Raw genomic sequence first — 21,479 nt, 5'->3', positions numbered from 1 at the left:
GGGCACATGGATTCTTTCTTAATTTTGCCAAAATTGCAGTTGTATGTGTTGTAATATTTACTTTATATCTAATTACTGGTCTTTGAAAGAGCCAGAAATGTTACTATGTTTTTGAAATAATGGGGATTATAGTCTTCCTTATTTTGGAGGATGGAATTAAAGTACCACTAGTGCCACCAAGATTTCTGTCAGGGGTCTAATACAAAATGAGACTGTCTTTTTGAATATTCCTGACTCTTCTCCCCTTCATCCTAGCAGTTTTTCCTTGCGAATGGAGATAACTAGTCGTCGTCAGAACAAAGTTTGAACCATGCGGATTTGGCAGCAGCGTTTGGCTGTAATTGCAACAGTTTGAAATTGAAGCGCTTTAAACTGATTTTAATGAAAGGAGCAGTGACAAGGTTTGCATGCCTAAAATGTGATCAGCTTTGATACTTAGACCTGTCTGTAGACTGGAAGCTATAATTGCATTTAACATCATGTGTTCCCTCTAGTATGATTCTAGTGCAACCTGCATCCAATCCAAGTCACTCAATTGTGTCTAAGTTCCAGTAGGTTCCACGAACAGTGGAGTTCTTGCTAGGGCTGACCATGACCAAGACAATTCAGGTCAGCTTTATTGTGTTACTGTCCATGTGGATGGAGGCTAATGTCATGTTAAAACACACACGTCAAATTGGTCTTCCATAACCCTTTGCACTGCAGGAGTGACCTCTTTGGCTAGGTAGCTAATCTTCATTGCTCAGGGGTCAGCAAGGCCAAAAACCAGCTACTTGTTTAAATTTCCCTGAACGGCCACATGCATTCCAGCTGAAGACTGATTCCACAGCAACCAACTTCTTTTTGCAACTGATCAGCAAACTGCTTCGTGCTTCATCTGTAAATTAGTTATCTATCTGCTATAAAACTATAATGTTGGCAGCTAGCTACCCACAGTGCTCCTAGCGTGTGAGCTGTGGGCATCTTAATTTTGGCTGTCTTCTGGGCCAAGGCACCAGCAGTGCAGAATTCCTTTAACAGAAATCACAAGGCTTACAATGAGATTTCAAGTCATCATGCCAACCTGGAAATTTCCCAGACCAGAATGAAAGCCATATCAAGGGGATGAAGGTGGCCTATAAGAAGACAAAGAACGGTAAATCCAGGAGTGTTGCCAATGTTTTGTCCATTTCCCCATGAAATGAATTGAATTATGAGATTCTGCCCCAGTACAAGGCTGGTATACTTAATGGACCGCCTGGTAAGTTCCTTTTATTTATTATACTCCTTTACTTGGCTTCGGGTGGAGACATTGTGAGGTTTTGTGGAGGCAGCCGTTGGCAGATACAACTTCATTTGGGCGCACAATTTTCCATCCATCTCTGTGGCCTCCTCAGGTTCCATCCCGGTTGCAATCTAATCTCCTGGTTGGACTCTGGCCACCTCCTTCCCACCGACCCGTACCCAGTCTCTCTACCCCTTGATATCTCTGGCAAGGTTCCTGGGGCACGGTTGCTGAGCGAGGAAAGAATGTCCACTCTACCATTGGTTATGACTGCCTGTTGGCATGGCACATACTGGCAGGCGAAATGCGTAATCAGGGAAAAATTTCAAAAGTGAACTGCACACACAGTGCAGTGAGGCTTAACTAGGAGGGTTTTATGGCTTTAAAACAGTGGCGCTCAGCCTTTTCCAGTGGTACCCCATCTTACCACAGGAACAGTTTTGTGATACACCCTCTCTCATCTAGCCATAAAGAAAGGGTGGGTGGTTGTGATACTCCCACCCTAGTTGCGAACCCATACTTTAACACAAGCAGAGGCATTCCCAGAATACAGGAGTTGCAGGTGGCATTTTTAACCCCAATACGACATCCCACTTACACAGGTCAGCAAACAAGTGGAGATTACTCCATGTATGCATTTTCACGTTCCATAGTAGCACTAGGGCAATGCAAGTTATTTTCAAACTAGAGTTCACTGAAGTTATCTGATTGGTTTGGATCATATGCTATAAGAAAATATAGCAGTGTGAAGTGCATTCAGAGCAATGAGAGAGAGTGCACTTTTGCAGGCACTGCATGCATGCAGTATAGGCAAAATTATTTTAGTGAGGCAGATACTACAGACACTCTACCTTAATCTGTTTTTGGACTTAATCAGTATCCACCCTTTTGGCACAAGATCAGAAACGTTTCCTTTTATGCAATATTCCACATTGTTCTTGAGGCCTACAGAGATGACCTGCTTTTCCTCCACCCCCACTACCTTTTACAGGTGACACTGCCTTTCCGAGCATCCAGCAAATGTCTTCATATGCCAAAATGACTCTTTGGTATAGCTCATTAGCTTTCCTCTTGTTGCCTGAAACACCTGGGGCCTTTCATACTCTGGAATCTGCAACATGTTGTCAGACAGTCTGAAATGTGTAGAAATGATCAATATTTGATTTTCTGTACAGGTGACATTCTCGAGCAGCTCCCCCCTTTTAAAAAAAGATAAATATTGTTTTTAAGGATCTAATTCCAATGCCTTGATAGTCTTTGGGAAACATAAAGGGAAGGCAGTAGCTTATGGTAGTGCTGCCCATGTCTCTTGGTGAAATTATGTATTGGAATGTAAAAGTGGAGATAAAAGTGTCTGTTTTTCCCTTTCCAGAAAGGATTTGGTGGTATGTTGCTGTGGACACTGATATAGACTTTTGGCTTTTCCTACAGGCCCTCTTAATGCTGCTCATCCCAGGCTTGAATCAAGAAGACCATGTCCTAACTGGACATGCTTCACAGTCGTCATGCCAGGAGAACGATTCCAAAGAGGGCAGACTGCCTGAATTTCAGGCATTGTCATACCTCTGCTTTTTCCAAGCTCCAGCTGAGAAGGATACTTCAGGTTGCAGAGAGAGGATGGCAAGTAGTTTGACTGCTGGACTGTGGCCGAATATGTTCGTTCTCACAGATTTAAAGGGAGGACGGTGAATTCCAAAGACACAAGTTTCAGGGATTTTGAGGTGCTTACACACAAACCCTCAAGCCATCCTGCTGCCTCTGCCTCATGTGCACTGCTTGTACCTGCTCCCTCACCTCCATGTAACGATGCGCTCCAGAATAGTGTGCTGTGGTACTTTAAACAGCAGACTCGTGTCTCAACCATAGCCTGTGCATGCCAGTGCAGAGAAGAAGGAATGAGAAACAGCACGCTGAAGTGATGCACTTCCGCTACCTCCAAGATGTTACAGAGAAGAGTAGCCCCGAGCTTTCTTTTTGGGAGAATGCATTTAAGGTTTCATATGCAAACCTGACTAGTTAGTTGGGGGTATACTACAATAGTCCATACAAAAATTCACATTCGGGAGCTAATGTTAGTCTTATTGCAAGAATTGCTTTCTTGGCCTTGTTTTGTAATGCCGGATGCACCGTGTACTGTCTTTTCAGTTTCAGATTTAGTCTGTTGTCACAAGCTGGCATCTGGTCTACTCTCTCTACTTCCAATAAAGCTGTGTTTAAAACTACTCATTTGTTACTTGCACTTCAAATAATTCTGTCTCAAGTAATATTTTCACCACCCAAGGGGACAGCCAGAGCCTCGCCGCCAGGGTTCAGGCTCTCCTTCTCCCCATCCCCCAAATCCCTCATTGGGAGACAGACTGGGCTCAGGCTGTCCTCTTCTCCTCACCCCCCCTCTCCCCCCCACAAATCCTTCAGCAGCAGGTGACCCAAACTCTCCTTCCCATCCCCCTCCTTCCCAATCCCTCACCTGGAGGCTGTGGGGCTCCATCTGTCTGCCCTGGGGTGGCAGCAGCTGTGCAGAAGTAAGGGTGGCAATAAGTCTGCTGTGAAAAGTGGTGGTGTTTGTTGTTACAGTAACAATTATAATCTTTGTTATTAACAAATATCACTTTTTATATTGCCTCCCTTCTGTGCTGCTGCTGGCGTGGCACTGCCTTCAGAGCTGGGTGCCCAGCCAGCAGTCGCTGCGATCCCCTCTAACTTCAGAGTTGGTTGGCGATATATCTACTTGGCGGGGGGGCATAAATGACTACAGACACAAAGAAGGGGAGCCCGATCAAATAAGTTTGAGACCCACTGATCTAGTGTAATCACTCTGTGTTTGTGGGCCTGACCCATAACTGCTGCTTGAGTGCTCCCTTCATTTGTGAGGAAATGATGCAGTTAGTCATGGAACTCCTCTGAGACTCTCTTCTTGCAGGGCATTCCTCACACCAGGCCCACATTAGCTATGCTAGGAAATTATATAATAGGCTTTGGGACCTTGGAGAAATTATGAGAGTCCCCTACCCCCGAGGAATCTTGGGATTTTTCCAGGACAGGTTATAGGAGTTGAGAAACTAACCCCTCTGTGTGCAGTTTCCCTGAGCAGTTGCAAAAGTCTGAGGCCTGTGTAGTCATCCGTGAGGCACCGCAGTTTGCTGTGGTGTTGGGAACTCTGAGATGCAGCTCCAGAAGGCATTGCTGCTGAAAAGGTTAAGTGTAGTGCTGGTGTGGATACAGAGTGTAACAGCAGATCTGTGTGTAGAGACACTGATATGTTCAATAGTCAAACTAAGGATTGAGTTTCTTACCGTTCAGATAACAATGGTATAGATATTGCTTCAAGTACAATTTAAAGGTACTGCTTTGTGAGTTACATTGTGCCTACCCCCACCCCAAAAATTTAATATTTTTGGTGCTGAGCCCTGTTGATTCTTGTAAACTAAGTGCTGTATATGGTGTCTCTATGTAAAACTTTCAGCAAGGTGATTTGTGAAAGATCACTATTTAAGCCAAGAGATGGTAGTTTATTGCAGAAATAAATTTTCAATGGCCTTCACAAAGTAAGGACTACTTTCATGACAACTCTCAAGGTAGATCAATTTTTAGACCTAATATCCTTGATTATAACAGTTCCAAGCTCTGTCGTAAAAGAAATATAGCATCTGTGGAGCAACTGGTGTAGCCTCGTCAGACTGATTATGAAAGCTGTGATAATCAACACTATCCCCAAACTTGTAGTTTGATGTCTTTAACTTGCGTTCAGCCATTGTTTGTTGCATGTTGTCTGTTTGATGTAAGTTCTTCAATATGCGTGGAAATACTGCAGCTCAACACGTGTTTCAGGTTTTAATGTAACTGGCATTTATGGCAATAACTTAACTGTAATTCTGCTGGACACTTGTGATTTTAAGTATGCGGTACTGACACAGATGGGGCTGTTAAAACATTGAATTTGTATCTTGATGGCTCAGTGCCCTGATGTATTCACTCATTACCTCTAAAAGTGACAGGTTTGCATTCCATAGATTCCATTACAGCAGAGTGAATATTTCGTATTGAAGTAATTGTATGCAAGGAGACCTTGCAGTGTTGGACTGCCCTCCCCTACTTCTTTTTTTTTTTTTTTAAATACCATAGGTTTGTCCACACTGAGGCTCAAAAAGGGCTACTGAGCTGGCTTAGAACAGTGTTTTAAAGGAAATTCAGCAAATAGTGTTCTTGGTCCAGTGTAAATGGGAGGCTAACAGCTTGAATATTTTTTGTGTATTTTTGAAGTTATAGGGCTAAATCCACTTTTGCTGTAAGGAGGCACAACTGGTGAAGTTGGCCCATGGTGTCACCTTTAAAGAGAGAACCAATTTCACACTATAAATCTCGTGTCACAAAAGATGATATTCTTAAGGTATAAAGAAAAATTAAAAAGCAGGAGGCAAGTGAGAAACAAAAGTATTGGTAATGAGACAGGACCAGCAGGATAAGATAGAGAATGCTGAAGTTGGACCTATTGTTTGTTCATAGTATACATTGTACAGTTTGTACTTTCAAATATGTTTGTAGTTTCCAGGCACACAAGTTTTACATACAACTCAGATGTTGAAAAATAAGTACTTTAGAGGACATGAACTGGTAAATGTGATTTGTTGATTCAGAGGTTTTAACTTTGTTTTCTCCTTTGGAAGTAACTGCTTGATTTCTTCAGTCTTGAAACAGTAAAAATGAGAGAGGCCACCTTAAATGATTTAATATCAAGGTCTACCCTACTTCTAACTCGATTTAAAATCCATTAAACTGAACTTGTGTGAAAACCCAGTGCCCTAACATTTATCATCAGACTACCCATCAATTGGCAATTCAGAAAATTCTCCTTGTTCTGGCATTCTGAGGCACTCTTGTCACACTTCAACAGAGTAGTGTGTGACTGGCTCACTCAAACCATAAGAGTAAAGAAAATGTCAGGGAAAGTTTGAAATTGCTGTTGCATCAACCTATTAAACTTCTTTGAAAATAGTATTTTAAATGTTTACAGTTAATATAAGTGGTTTATTCTTTGAACTTGAAAAAACACTGTGGTGTAGCATGTTGCGTGTGTGGGACAATTGAATTTTCTGAGAGATGAGGGGTGAGAAGTCCATCACCCATACCACCAGTCGTGGGGAAGGGGCAGCATGCCTGTGTTTCTTTCAGGGTGCTGTCCCTGCTCTGTTCTCAGAGTTGGTCTTATCTTATATTGTCCTATGGCTGGAAGTTATTAAACTTTTCCAGTTCCATTCCGCCACACATATACCCCAACTCCATTCCAGGTTGCTGTTGGTGTGAATCTCTACTACTTTTCTGCCTCCTGGCTGCAAAGTAGCATCAGGAATAGTTCTCCCTTACTCCATCCACTCCCAAGCTCTTCATTTTTGGTGGTTCTTCCGCAGATAAACTCTAGTCTGCCTCTCCTGTTCTTCAGTAAAGCTATAAACAAACTAAGCCTCTGGAGCTATCTCTCTCCAGACCTCTATAGATATGAGACTGGTATATGATTTCTTTCACTTAACAAAAAGAAAAGGAGTACTTGTGGCACCTTAGAGACTAACCAATTTATTTGAGCATAAGCTTTCGTGAGCTGCAGCTCACTTCATCGGATGACGTATGGTAACACCCATTGTTTCACGTTGTCTGTGTATATAAATCTCCCCACTGTATTTTCCACTGAATGCATCTGATGAAGTGAGCTGTAGCTCACGAAAGCTTATGCTCAAATAAATTTGTTAGCCTCTAAGGTGCCACAAGTACTCCTTTTCTTTTTGCGGATACAGACTAACATGGCTGCTACTCTGAAACCTTCACTTAACAAGTGTTTTGTTTATGCTTAATTTCTCCCTTCGCAGTGGCGTGAAATTTCATTTTAAATCCAAGTTGTCTTCATAATTTGACTCAGACTTCATAAATTATTAACGTTTTTCTCATAATTTACGGTTATTGAAATAGATTAGCCATGTGACTGCATCTGTTAATGTTAGTCAGTTGATTCTGTGCTCCCGAAGGAGTAACACTTTTCTCTGTCTGAAGTAGTTTGCAATATGAAGAGTGAAATGGCAGGAACAAGATAATGTGAGGTGGAAATATGGCTCATATTTAAGAGTGGAGTGAGTGAGTAATGAGAGAGATTCACCAGGAGGTTCTGATAGCCACTATTTATGTATATTTTAAGGCTCCAGATCAGTAACCTATTTCACATAGGCAGCCCCCTGCATCCATGAGCTTATAAAACTCCTCCTGGGCATGAGATCCACTTGTACAGATTTGTGAGTGTGAGAGGGAGGTAATATGACTAGAAGGGAGGAGAGACTTACCCCTGTCAACCAATCAGGTATAATTCAGTCTCTGATATTTAAACATGGAGGAGCACTTTATTTATGCATCCAGCTGCTTCTGAACTGTGTAAAGCCTATAAACGCAGAAGAAAATGGGGTCCCTACTTTAATTGGGAGTTGTGTTCGTGAAAGGAGTGCATGTTTAGGGCCTTAAGTAACTGAAATGATAGCTTGTTTTCCCCTTTAACAATTAAATACATAATTAAAGCTGCCTCAGAAACTAGGTCTCATTTGGAGACCAATTCTATCCTCCTCTGCCACTGCAGAGGGCTGTGTATGCAGCAGAAGTCGTATGGTTCCCTTGCAAAAGATGGAAGCAGAAGATGCACACAGAGCCTCGCTGTGCAAGGACTCTTTCCACATGTCTGCAGAGTGAGGAGTTGGGGTCACTGGACCATCTTATTCCCCTGTGAAATCAGAGGTGTGTAGGTTTCAAACAGTCAATAATGTCTTGAGACTGTTTCGTCTGTATTCTGGAGGAGAGGATTCTCTGTCTTCCACACCTCCAGGAAATTGTCAAGCCTTTTTACTTAGATTAGCATCAAAGAGAGGATTTGTCCCTAAGAAAATAGTTGGAAGTGTTCTGGAAATCTATTGCAAATACAGACTAACACGGCTGCTACCCTGAAACCTGTGTTTATATTGTTTCAGCAATAGATATGCAAAGGAAGATGTTATATCCCCTGTGTTTGCTTTACCTTAGATGTAAAATCCAGCGTTGTAGATATGATTTGGTAAGCCAGAAGTGTACTCTGAGGTTTACAATGCATTTTGGTTTTGGAGGAATTTTCAACAACCTCTCATCCTAGTCCAAAATCATGTATTGAAAACAGCTTTAGGCAATCACTGCCTTCGCTACCAGCAGCACAGCTTAGCTATTGTCAAAAACTGTTCTATGTTTGATAGCTTGAACTCCGTCTTCCGAAAATTCATACAGTGGACTCCATACAGCTTTTTTATTTAGAACCTTCACTGAGAAGTTTGTTTGATTCTACACATTTGCATCCCAGCCCAAACTAATGTCAGGGTCTTCAGTTTACAGAACCATTTCACAAAGCCCCTGAAGACTAATAACTAAGCAGATTCCAGAAAACAAAAATACAGGTTTACATTGACGTACTAATTTAAAAGACCATATTTCCCATCTCAACAGGTAAGTGTCCCTGTTAATTACCCTGATCACAATTTATTTCTTTGAGCAGGTGACAGCAGAGATGTGAAAGGTGATATTATTGGCTGAGTTCAGATAATCTGACTTTGACATTTCGTTTGCATTATTACAAAATATTAATAACTCAGTGCATTCTCGTTGAGTAAATCTAATATAATCTCACATAATTTTTCCTGGCCCATGGGACAGTCTGGATTCTAAAAGATCTAATGTACTGGACTTTAGTGTAAAGGAAGATTCTCTTTCATATTAGTCTCTGCAAATATGAAGTCACTAATCTTTAATTCTCAGTGTAGAAATTTGTAGTGTAGAATATCTTTATAAAAATGACAAAAGATAATGTTTTTTGTCTGTTTTTTAGGACACTTGTGACCAGTTGCATGGTGAAAGAGCATCAGCAAAAAGTGAAAAAATGGGTGTAAAAACGTTTACTCATAATTCCCCTGCTCACAGCCAGGAGATGCTTGGAAAACTTAACATGCTTCGCAATGATGGACATTTCTGCGACATCACCATTCGCGTACAGGACAAAATCTTCAGGGCACACAAGGTGGTCTTGGCAGCCTGCAGTGACTTCTTCCGCTCTAAGCTAGTTGGCCAAGCAGAAGATGACAGCAAGAGTGTATTAGATTTGCATCATGTGACAGTGACTGGCTTTATTCCCCTCCTGGAGTATGCTTACACAGCCACGCTGTCTATCAACACAGAAAATATTATTGATGTGTTGGCTGCAGCCAGCTACATGCAAATGTTCAGTGTTGCTAGCACATGCTCAGAATTCATGAAGTCGAGTATTTTATGGAATACGCCCAACAGCCAGCAAGACAAGGTGCTAGATGCAGGACAAGAAAACAGTGCAAACTGCAACTTTACATCTCGAGATGGCAGCCTTTCTCCGGTTTCCTCCGAATGCAGTGTGGTGGAAAGAGCCATTCCTGTTTGTCGAGAGTCCCGAAGAAAGCGCAAAAGCTACATAGTCATGTCTCCTGAAAGTCCACTTAAGTGTAACACACAGACGAACTCCCCCCAAGTGCTCAATCCTTCAGCTTCCTATGCAGAGTCCAGAAATCAACCAGTAGACTCTTCCTTAGCTTTTCCTTGGACTTTTCCTTTTGGAATTGATCGAAGGCTTCAGTCTGAGAAGGTGAAACAGGTAGAGAATTCTAGGACTTTAGAACTGCCTGGTCCATCTGAAGCAGCCAGAAGAATTACTGATTATGTGACATGTGAGAGCACAAAGGCCAGTTCACCTCTTGTGATTGAAGAAGATGTGCGTGTCAAAGTGGAAAGGTTAAGTGATGAGGAGGTTCATGAGGAAGTATCGCAGCCTGTCAGTGCATCCCAGAGTTCTCTGAGTGATCAGCAGACAGTTCCAGGAAGTGAGCAAGTTCAGGAAGATCTCCTGATCAGCCCACAGTCTTCCTCTATAGGTACAGCCACTTCTACTATTTTATATATGTATACATACATGCACTCGTGATTTTATGTAAGAAAGTCTGCTTGAATTTTTAATTAGGTCACAGAAGATTGGTGAAACTGTATTTTGTTCTGACTTACGAAATGCTATGCAGTGATTTTAACAGTTTATTAATAATTATTTTCTTAATAGTGCCAAATTGTTTGGCCACAGTCCATTCACAGTACCATTTTGGAAAGATTGGTGCTTTCAGTAACCTTTAACTCCCTTTACGGTATCTTTGAGCCAAAATCAAGCCTTTTATCAGTGTAGGTACAATGATAGTAGAGAGCTTTTATTATAAGACTTAAGAACATAAGTTGCAGAATAAATGGTGGAAAGCTGTCAAATTAATATCCCAGACAAAAACAAAACAGTGCAGTCATAATATATAGAATCTTTCCATTTCAAAGGGATTTAATCACAAATTGCAGCTGTTATTCTGCCAAATGCTGAGACTAACATTTTTCCCAAATGACAATTTGTAGCCATTTTTGGGTTCCTCGAGTGAGCTGTTATCTATTAATAGCTAATATTTAGTGCAGTGGTTCTCAACCGGGGGTATGTGTACCCCTGGGAGTATGAAGAGGTCTTCCAGGGGGTACATCAACTCATCTAGATATTTGGCTAGTTTTACAACAGGCTACATAAAAAGCACTAGCGAAGTCAGTACAAACTAAAATTTCATACAGGCAAAATGAAAGTAAGCAATTTTTCAGTAATAGTGTGCAGTGACATTTTTGTATTTTTTGTCTGATTTTCTAAGCAAGTAGTTTTTAAGTGAGGTGAAATTTGTGGTACGCAAGATAAATCAGATTCTTTAAAGGAGTACAGTAGTTTGGAAAGGTTGGGAACCACTGATTTAGAGGACATAACTATAACAATCCAGTTTTCTCTTTGCATAGAAAAGACTCTTAAAATGGCTTTTAGTAAGTCTGGACACAGTTTGCAATATTTCTAGTTTGGTTGCCAGAATTTTGTACAGATTATCTATTTGCCTTTGTATTTATAAAGCCTATTTATTGAAGGATTATTTCAGTAAATCTGGTTTATTTGAGAACTGTTTGGTCAACTTCATTCAAATAATATCATGCCAAATGCTGTTTCACTTAATAAAACTTTAAATGTAGCCTTGTACTAACTCTACCTCAGAGTTTTGTCTGGTGGATATAGCACTGTGTCTTCGTGAGGGAGTGGTAGCTGATCTCACTCACCCTTTCAAGGAGGAAATATCTGGTCACTGTAATTATACTAACCAATTTATTTGAGCATGAGCTTTCGTGAGCACGAAAGCTCATGCTCAAATAAATTGGTTAGTCTCTAAGGTGCCACAAGTACTCCTTTTCTTTTTGCGAATACAGACTAACACGGCTGTTCCTCTGAAACCTGTAATTATACTATATCAGTTGCTCTAAAGAAGCAGGAACTTTGTCATATTAGTACATGCTTCCACTCTTCGTATATTGCTATTTTTTTGTATGTCTTTATTTTTTATAGCTCATATGATAGCATTCTACATTGGTAGCATTTATGCCCAATCTAAACTGCTTTGCTTACTGGAGATTTACAGACACAGTTTTTGTGAATCCCCTTTGAGTAGTAGCCACAAAAGTGTGAGTAAATACTGGTTCACTGAACGTGCAATTTGACCTAGTCCTTAACACATTGTATTGCCAAGGACATGTGATCAGTTGTGTGAAGTGGCAGGAGACTATTTTGAGATCTATATGTATCTATCAGAAAGAAATATAAACTGCAACATACCAAAAAAGACAATGAAACTAAGGGTCAAGAAAAAAATCATACTGAAAAGTTTTACCCACTTGTATTTCTTATTCAAGCAGCCTGAAAGACAACTAACTATGCTGCTTCCTTTTGATCAGGATTCAGTGTGATCTGTATAGAAAATGTCAGAGGAAAGGTACATTAGATATCTGTTCTAAGCCACTCCAAAAGTAGCAGCGTATAAAAATATGTGTCCAACATAAAAAAGTAATCTTTAACCATAGGAGAATGGGACGAATGGAAATATAAGAATGAGACTAGCACTAGATCATAAAGAGAGGGACTCCAGTGAGTGGCCTAAATGTTCTTTTCTAAGAAAGTCTTAGAACTGAACAAATGCACTGAACGTACGCTAGTGATCAGCCCCTGATAATGTGTGTGACTGAGTTCCTTTTGCCAAAGATTGACCTAGCCAGAATCCTTAACTGTGAAATGACATTGACTGAGAAGCAGCTTTGAAAATGTCACCTTATAGTGCTAACCCTTTGATCTCTACCCTTCTGGGTCTGTTGCCACTGCGGGGCATGTTCCCTATCCATATTTACACCGCAAAAAGAGAATTTGGGGTTTGTGCCTTGTTTTTGTGTACTGCATTAGTGACCATCATTTTAACCAAATGCTCTAAAGTCTAAAATTAAATGTCTGTAAGCTTTGAGGATAGTTCAGTATAGCATGCTGCTGCACCTTCATGGCTGCAGATACAAAAAAGTTGGCCTGAATGATGCATGTGTGATGCTTTCCTTAGAGCACCTAGAGCTTTAAGCCACTCTTAACCTCTGCTTTAGCAAGAGAGAGTTTTGCTGGAGTTTAGATTAAGAGACAGTTCCCTGCTGCACCAATCGGTCTGCCTCACCAGCAAACTCCCTGAGACACTGCCAGTCCTTGCCTTGCCTTGCAGGTAATAGAGTGAACACAGGTTCACCAGAAACATCTCTCTGCAGAGAGGTAAATCCACATTCCTTTGTCTAAGCCAGGCTTGCCTCCAGAACATATTTCCAGCCCATACACATAACTCTTTATATACAACCTGTACATAGATCACACAATATGACCAGCATGTCACCTCTTTTTATATGATACCTTACCCAAACTGTTTGGCTAAATATTTTGACAACTGTATGTTGTGTTCCATTTGCCATTTGGCATAAAGGGCCCTTAAGGTATCAGTGTATTTGAATTTACATTTAGCGTTGTTTGCACAGCATTATTATACCATAGATTATAGATTATATTCCTGTTTTTCTGTATTCTAAAGAAGTGCAAATTCCTTGTTTTAGAAGGTTTGCACTGTACCAAAGGTATGATAAAGCACAGTTGCAGCCCAGGCCACACTCTAAGCCTCCTTTATTTCCTAAAGAGGTATTGCCTTGCACACCATCACAACATTAGGGATGATCCAGTATAGCAGTAACTGTTGGGGGCAAGGAGGTGTGTTAAAACACAATGTTCTCTTTCCTGAACACACACATTACCCTTTTAAAATTACATGTATTTATCTCAGTGTTTTATAATGCATTTATAAAAGCTCCCCTGCCTGTTTTTCTTATATTGTAAAGAGCTCTCATTCGCTACTTGGGCAATTGCAAGAATTGCTCCTTTGCAGTTTGTTATATATAGTATCACTTAAACAGTGTGTAAAAGCACTTTATAATACTGGAGAAAGACAAGCCAGAGAGCCTTTATAAATATATTAGTCTGGTAGCAACACTTGTTATGTTTGAGAAGATATTTTCATAACTCTGTGACATCAGCCCCATCAGAAAGATAAGTACACAAAATAAAAACTCTAGCAGCAAATGAACCTTTTTTGCACTAGGTTTTATTAGTTGGCAATATTGTGAAGGATAAAATCAATATAGAATTCAGTGTTCTTATTTTTACGGTTTGTGTTGCATCTGATCTTGCGAGCCCACATGTAGTTTCCCACTTTTTGAGCACTTTTACTTGCATTAAATTGCAAATTGATGTTCCTTTTTTCTTCCCCAGGTTCAATAGATGAAGGGGTTACTGAGGGATTACCCACTCTCCAAAGTACCTCTGGCACTAATGCTCATGCAGATGATGATGATCGGTATGTACCAACATAGTGTGCAAACTGTTCTGTAGTGAGTGAGTGGTATGCTATAATTAACTTGCCCCAGCCCTGCTCGGAGAAAGGTTAGCTGCTCATACATATACTTTGTGTTGAACAAAGTACAATCAGTGCCTGAAGGATCAAATACTTTAGGAGAGCAGAGGTGGTGAAAGTCCGTGTTTTGCTTAGCAGTTACACTGTTTCCTTTTGTGAAGTTTCCAACTGAAACTGAAGAGGAAAGAGATGCTTATTTCTGTGCTGTGTATTCCCACTGTTCTGTATTTATACACAGACTTCATTGTGAAACAATTAAGGTTGTTGCATACATTGTATATCTGACACAAAAACAAGGAAATGAAAAATTAATCCACATAACAGTACATATCTTCTCCTCCTCCACCTAGAGAAAGACACGCAGCTGTTACAACTACTGTACATCACACATACCACAACCGTAACTCTGTTCCCTCAATCTGTTGTTCTTAATATACCTTTACCAAAACACCCTGTTTCATCACTATTAGGTGTAGATGTTTAACATAGTAGTTTGCTGTGCTGGGAGCAGGTAGTATGTTAAAGTGGGTGATGGAAGGCTGGCATACCTAGGTATATAGAGTTAAAGTTATGGGGGCATGGACTGAAGTGTATGGTAGTTGTGATGAAAGGAAGGTATGTGCTCGTGGGCGGGGTATGGGGTATGCGCTGTTGGGTAGTTTAACTTTTTATTTCCTAGCTTTTGTAGTTTTTGTCATGTGTGGTATGTATGGAGCCACACTGTTTCCCAGTGAAGCTTTTAGTGTATTAATTTCCTAATGTTTAAATGTTTGATCAAGGGAGTTGGTCTTGAGCAAGAGGTATGGACCCTATGCTGGCTGTTCCAGGAGCTCTGACACAGTTGCAGTGTCTGATAGAGAAGCCGTCATCAGCCAGCAGCTGCACTTTTCTAGTGCACAAAATCTCTGTTGGCAGCTGATACGTAAAACTTTCTCCATTGTAGGGTTACATGTGAAAGAAGAATGTAACTGCTGGCAAAATATTTGGTGTATGATTGAGAAGATTTTACACACTTCGGTGTGTAAACGTAGTTATAATAATAACATAGTTCTTATAGTTATGACTAATAGTTAAAATAACTCTAAATACCCTTTTTAAAACTACCTGTTGCACCAGATCTACTCCCAAGTTCATCTCTATCCCAGTTTTTAAAAAGATACGAGTCAACAACAAAAAAACCAAACTGCCACAGTTTGATTTCAGCCATGGATCAAATTCAGGCACCTTCTATTAAAAAATATACGAAAAGAAATGAATCAAAAACTTAACAGAAAATTCAAAGGGCATAAAACTAACACGTTATGAAATTTCACACTGAAAGGCCACTTACATGTAAAGGAGAGAGGAATTTATGCCCCATTTTAAGCCCATGCTCGAAAAATTCCCAAACACAGATTGGAAGAACCATCAGTAAAATCCAGCAGGATTTGTGTACTGTTTACACAGTACTGAAAAAATTGCGAGCTGTGTGCATTTATTAAGAACAGAATTCTGCACTCCGGGACTTTGGATTTTCTAAACCAAATGATTTATAAGTTCAAATTCAGGTTACAGGTCCTACCCCATAAATTGGCTAAATATTTAAGGCAGAGTTTCCAAGTCCCAGGAAGCTCACTCTTAACTCTAATGTAGTGGGAAGAGCTGTTTATGTACCCCAAAACTTTATTCTCACTCTGTAACAGACTTTATCATTACCAGCATTCAGATCTGCTCAGCTTAGTAGTACACAGTCAACAGAAAAATCTTTAGCTGCGCTCCTACTCCTCTCTCTGAGGAATAGACAAATCATAGTTTAAAAAAAACGACGCTTGTGCTCTTACACGCTCCCTCTCTTTCTCAGTGCCTGTATGTGTATATATAAGGGGCTCTGATTTTGTCTGGAGGACAGTAAACTGGCTTCCTGGGCAGCCCACTATTTTTAATTCATTGTGCAGCATTTAGAATAGATGCTTTAGAAATGGGGTGGATGCTGATTCCTCATATGTTCGGAGTACAGTAAAGCCTGTAACTCTCTTAGTCACCTTCGGTTAAAAAATAAATAAATAAATAAAAATCTAAAGGCTTCCTCCTACAGATAGCATTATCCATTATGCCCTAGGCTCATTCTAGAAACACTATACCTCAAATATAGCTTGAACTTACTCCAGGCTCCTGGGAGCAACAGGAATTTTTCCTATCTGAAATAAGCATAAGAACTTTGTGTTCTACTTCTATCACTCAGTAGAGCTTCTGTTACTGAACAAAGCTCTAAACACACTTGGTTAGCAGATATGGATACAAAAACTTTGCTCAGTGGGTTTTTTCCATAGGGATCATTAGTTTAAACCTAAGTTGGAAATTCCTTTATTGATAGATTCTTGAAACTCAGAATCAAGTTTTAGACAGACTTGCATCTTGAAACACTTAGTTGACTATGCGTGTGCTGGTCTTCTGTTGGGCTAGTCTTTGTATTCTAATCTAAGTAGGTTCTCCATGCAAAAATCCTATTGATTTATAAAATATTTTTTCTGGTAAAATATCTTCATCCTGTGTTAATTGTTTAATACGATTAAATAGCCTCCTTGTTTCAAAAGCAGGTCATATGATACATGACTTGAAGTAGACACATGAATGTTTTATGTGTTTGAACTGTTCTTACTGAACTGATTTCTGTAGTAGTCTTTCTTCTGTTGAACGTTATTAGATTGTAAATTTCCATAATATGGATATGTAGTAGACTGGGTTAAATGTTTAGTCTAGTTTATTAGCTACTGTTAAATTAAGATGAGGCAAATTACTAGTACCGAAATATATAATGTTTGTAAAGTCTAATGAGAATCTGTTTGTTCAAATGGCTTGTCCATCTCTACAAACGGGGCATTCTTGGGACAAACTCAATGTTTTAGTGTTCGTATTTGTCAGGATTTAGTTTTGCATAGCTGAATGTGCATTCCAGTCCATTTGCAGAATGTCAGAAGCAGATCAGTTGCTTATAGAATGTGGTGCTTGGAGGTTATAACACATTAATTATAATGAACAGTTCTTGTTTCTTGATCTGGGTTGATTGGAATGTTTTCTGTGCTTTTGTTAATTTTTTGAAAATTACAAAATATTTCTTATTTAAAATGAAGCTTTTTTATGTATGTTACAAAACGTCCAAAAATGTTTATTTTAGTTTAGATTTTTCCCATTATACCTGATGTAATAAGAATTGCTCACAGCTTCCAAATATTTAAATAAGTGAGTGTATAGAATGCAAGGAAGGGAGGGAAAGGGTGATTTTGTTTTTACATTTCTTCCTTGTGCTAAGGTCCACAGATCCATGAGGATGGGTACTTCAGCCAGCTTGCAGCATGAGGAAGAAACTGACCTGTCAGTCATTGGGAGCTAGAAAATGCTCTGCTTCCTGAAATGCCCTCCAGTTTTATTTGCCTCCCCAGGGACAAGCAGATGGCTCACCCAAGCCTGCCTTGCTGCAGAGCTTTCTGGGGGAAATTCCAAACCCTGTTTCAGATTTCTTATTTTAACTCAATAAAATATGGTCTGATTACCAGGTACCTCAGGGTGGGATTTGCCTTTAAGGGAGATTGTCCCCTCCGCTCTGCTTTGCCTTCTGAGGCATTTGCAGCAGCTGGTGCTCCTGCAGACTTCAGGGAGTGAGCTAGGCCAAAAAAAGCCAGAGGCGAAAGAAAAGGTCTCCTGCTTTCTCCCCCTCTTCAAGTATCTCCTTGGTGAGCTTGTCTGATTCTGTGGGCAGAATGTAGTCTTTCTCCAGCGCACTCCAGGCAGGGTCATCTCAGACCCCTTCCCCCAGGCAGGAAAGTAGCCAAGCAAGGTTGGAAAAACTGGCTCCAGGAACAAGTCGCTCCCCCTCCACTGGCTTTGTGAGTGGAGCATTACCTAAAGGGCAGTGCACCATACAGCCTGCTACAGCAGCCATACCTCCAACTGCGGAGTTCAGCCGTCTCCTCCCCCTCACATTCTCTCAGGCCATGGATAAAGGACAGTGGACAAAGCATGGACTCTACCAAAGCTGCTGCCATCTCCATAACAGGCCTAGTGTTCCCTGCTGATATTCCAGGCTGGGCCCTCCAGGAGAAATGCAGATCTATCAGGCCCAGGTCGATCCCTTGTGCTAGAGATGGGTAGAATTTCTGGGGAGTTCATTCTTGAACTTTATGACAGGTCTGTGTGGGGAAGGAGAGGCAACAAACCCAGCCTCTCGCAGGACAGAGAGATTGCTAGCCACTTGAAATAGTTGTAGGAGCAATCTGAGCCCAGTCTCTCCTCAAAGCAAGATTATAGGAACAAATTTCCAAAGGGGAAATAAACAAAAGCAGCACTGTTCCCTCTGGACATCTCCATCGAGTGCAGCATGTACCTAGAGCAGTGGTTCTCAACTTATTTGCCATTGTGGGTTGTATATGCAGCTTTTTTTGTGTTGTTTGGGCTGCATCCACACAATATATATATCTGTATGGCCCTGAGGATGTCACATGGGCCATAGCTGTGTGCTGATTGGGCTGCATGCAGCCCATGGACCGTGGGTTGAGAACCACTGACCTAGAGGTTATGGGTAGGGCTACGATTTTGTCACGGAAGTAAAGGATTCAATGCCTTCCAGAAACCTCCGTGACTTGAGTTTGCAGCACCTGGGAGCTGCAGGGTATTCCCCCCGTCCACCACCACCCCGCCTCCACCCCATCACCCATGGTAGCTGGGAACTCCGGGGCCCTGAACTCCCAGCCATCCTGGGCAGGGGAGCTCAGACCCACCACGGCTGGCCGGGGTGCCCCGGGAGCTTCGGACTGGCGGGATGCCCTGCAGTTGGGAGCCAGGGGCCAAGGGGGTGCCTTGCCGCTCCCAGCCAGGTCCCTAGGGGTGGTGTGGGAACCCTCAGCTCCCCATTTTGTCATGCATATTTTTAGTAAAAGTCATGGATAGGTCATGGGCCTCTTTGAATTTTTCTTTATTGCCCAGGACCTGTCTGTGATTTTTACTAAAAATATGTTTGACAAAATCTTAGCCTTCGTTATGGGTCATAAAACAAATTGAAGTAGTCCTTGAAGTACAGCAAGAGAAAATACTGCAAGTGGTAGCTAGAACAAGAGCAGGCAACTCAGGCAAGGTCAGTCGCTTCCCTCAGTTGACTCAGGCCTGGTTTGGGAGTCCTGCATATAGTTCTATCTGGATTTAGATCTGTTTGGTTTCTGGGTCCTTTGGTTTGGAAGTGAATGGCTACCAACCACTTCAGTTAAAATGAGGTCACTGGACATGGTCCACAGGAGGCATTCTAAGGCAAGAATCTCATGAACAGCTTTGTCCATTCTGAATCTCAAGCAACCTATGGAAATGCCAGGATGTGAATGAAACCATCCAAAGTCTAATTCAGATCAGAGCAGTACAACCCTTTCCCCATCCTATTTTCTAGCCTCAAGCAGTCAGGAACAAACAGACCAGGGCTTAAGTTCCTTAAAAATGCTTATCTTTCCCATTTCACCATCCCATAGACCATTCTTCCCTCTTACATGCAGATGGCAGCTTTTTATTTTCTCAATTTGTATTACCATTTGATTTGACAAGTGGTCAAATCAGGGTCTCTTCCAGGATCATGCCAGTATTAATATTGACTTTAAGGAAGAAGCAAATTCACTTCTCTTCCTAGACAATTTTTCTGATCAGGGCTCTGTACAGAGTCAGCTGCAAAAAAGACAGGGATATGTTTTCTAGGATATCTTGGATACATGTTGTATGGTGCCGGGGAAGTCCATCATAGGATTGGGATGAGAATAAATATGATCAGATGCAAGGTTTCACCTCAGACTATTTTTAGCAGAAGATGAAGAACAAAGGAAGGGCATGCAGTATCACAGAAACAAAAATACAGCTCTATTGGGCATGCTGTTCTTATACACAGACATGCTTCAGTGATCGAGAGTTCATGAGAAACATCCAGTAATAATTATCCCCCTCTGCATCACATCCATTGGCAGAAATCAAGGTCTCATTGGATAGTCTCCACTCTCTCCGATGAGTGTACTAAATCAGATTTTTTTGAAGGGATCCACCCATTAGCAAACCAGGCAGAGCAATCTTCAGTAGATGCTAGCTGGGGGGTAATAGAGAGGGCTCATTCAGGTCCCAGTTCAATCCAGGGAATGGGTACCAGAAAAAGCAGAGCACAGCACCTACGATCTGGGACACAATGATTCATTGAGGCCTCAGAACACTGTTCCTTCCATGGGTCACAGACTTGTTTTGGGTTGTGACAGTCAAAGTGTCTGATAGGGTTTTTTATAAATAAACATGGGAAACATGATCATATCAATCACATAGAAAAATCGGCTTCTCCTGGTCAGAGCAAAGTTGCCTATCCCTGTGTGCACTGTCTATCAAAGGGGAGATGAACACCAAGGCTTACATGGCAGAAGTTTGATTAAAGTGGACCCTGGACCAAAAAATGTTCTTACTCATTGTAAGTTAGTGTGGTGGGCTGGTGAGTCACCTGTTTGCATCTGGAAACAACAATAAAGCACCCTGTGGCCTTTCCATGGGTCGGGACTGGCGTGTGAGATCAGAAGCGACTTACAAAGCTGAGCAATGCCTCTACTGTGTGCTTTTCCACTGCTCCCCAAAACCATACAAAAAATAGGAAGGAGTGAGTGGCAATGAAACTGTTGTCTTTCTGCCTGTCAGGCCTCATTAACCTAGCATTGAGCCTTCCAGTGTGTGGTTTTTGCAATAGTAGACTTCCTCTGAGGGGGGGGGGAAAACCCAATCCAGACAGGTTTAAAATGGATACATGAATGAAGTGAATTCACTCTCATGGACCCTAAAAATCATTCAACAAATAGAATTTATTCTGCTGGTTGATGCAAAGTCTGTAACTTAACTACAATGTTAAACAAGTAAAATACGGTCTGGAATTCCTATAGGAGGGCCTTAGTGTCAGTGAATAAGTGTCCAAGTAAAAAGGTCATGTTTCTAGTATAATGTTATCAACATGTTCAGGAAAAGGGAATTTTGTACAAATCCCAGCATTAAATACTTTCTTAAGGCAACAACTATTATTCTAGCTCTGAGGCCGTAGAGCATGACCTTGGAACCTCATTCTGCTCCTTACAGTGTTACCCAGATTGAGCCCCTGTAGGAGGTGTCGTTATACTTGCTATCCGTTAAAGTAAAGCTTCCAATATCCGTAATCTCCAGTCAGATGAGTTATGAAGTTAGCTTTCTCAGATGAGACCCACTATTGTATTTCATTCAGACAAGTGTCGTCCTCTCAACTGTGTCATATGATTCATTCCTAAAGTAAATTCAAGAAATACTCTTCCTTCTCTTGAGCATCAAGT

General features: G+C 41.1%; 1 protein-coding gene across 6 annotated transcripts in view; it reads left to right on the top strand.

The window, feature by feature from the left end:
* ZBTB44 (zinc finger and BTB domain containing 44) overlaps positions 1–21,479 on the top strand; it is a 154,208-nt gene that overhangs the window by 16,445 nt on the left and 116,284 nt on the right. For 5 of the 6 annotated variants that reach the window (XR_007353557.2, XR_007353553.2, XR_007353554.2 and 2 more), the window contains exons 2-3: positions 9,141–10,209; positions 14,007–14,091. Coding sequence is in view for 3 of the 6 variants with exons in the window: in XM_048827567.2 (XP_048683524.1) it covers positions 9,192–10,209; positions 14,007–14,091 (1,103 nt within the window). In the remaining 3 variants the exon portion in view is untranslated. Of the gene's footprint in view, positions 1–7,930; positions 8,030–9,140; positions 10,210–14,006; positions 14,092–21,479 lie in introns of those variants that run through there. The other variant, XM_048827568.2, reaches the window with a different exon arrangement.

This window comes from Caretta caretta, chromosome 22 (genome assembly GCF_965140235.1).
Source record: "Caretta caretta isolate rCarCar2 chromosome 22, rCarCar1.hap1, whole genome shotgun sequence".
In the NCBI taxonomy this organism is placed as follows: Eukaryota; Metazoa; Chordata; order Testudines; family Cheloniidae; genus Caretta; species Caretta caretta.
The sequence above is the reverse complement of the archived record's forward strand: the minus strand, read 5'-3'. Positions and strand labels throughout refer to the sequence as shown.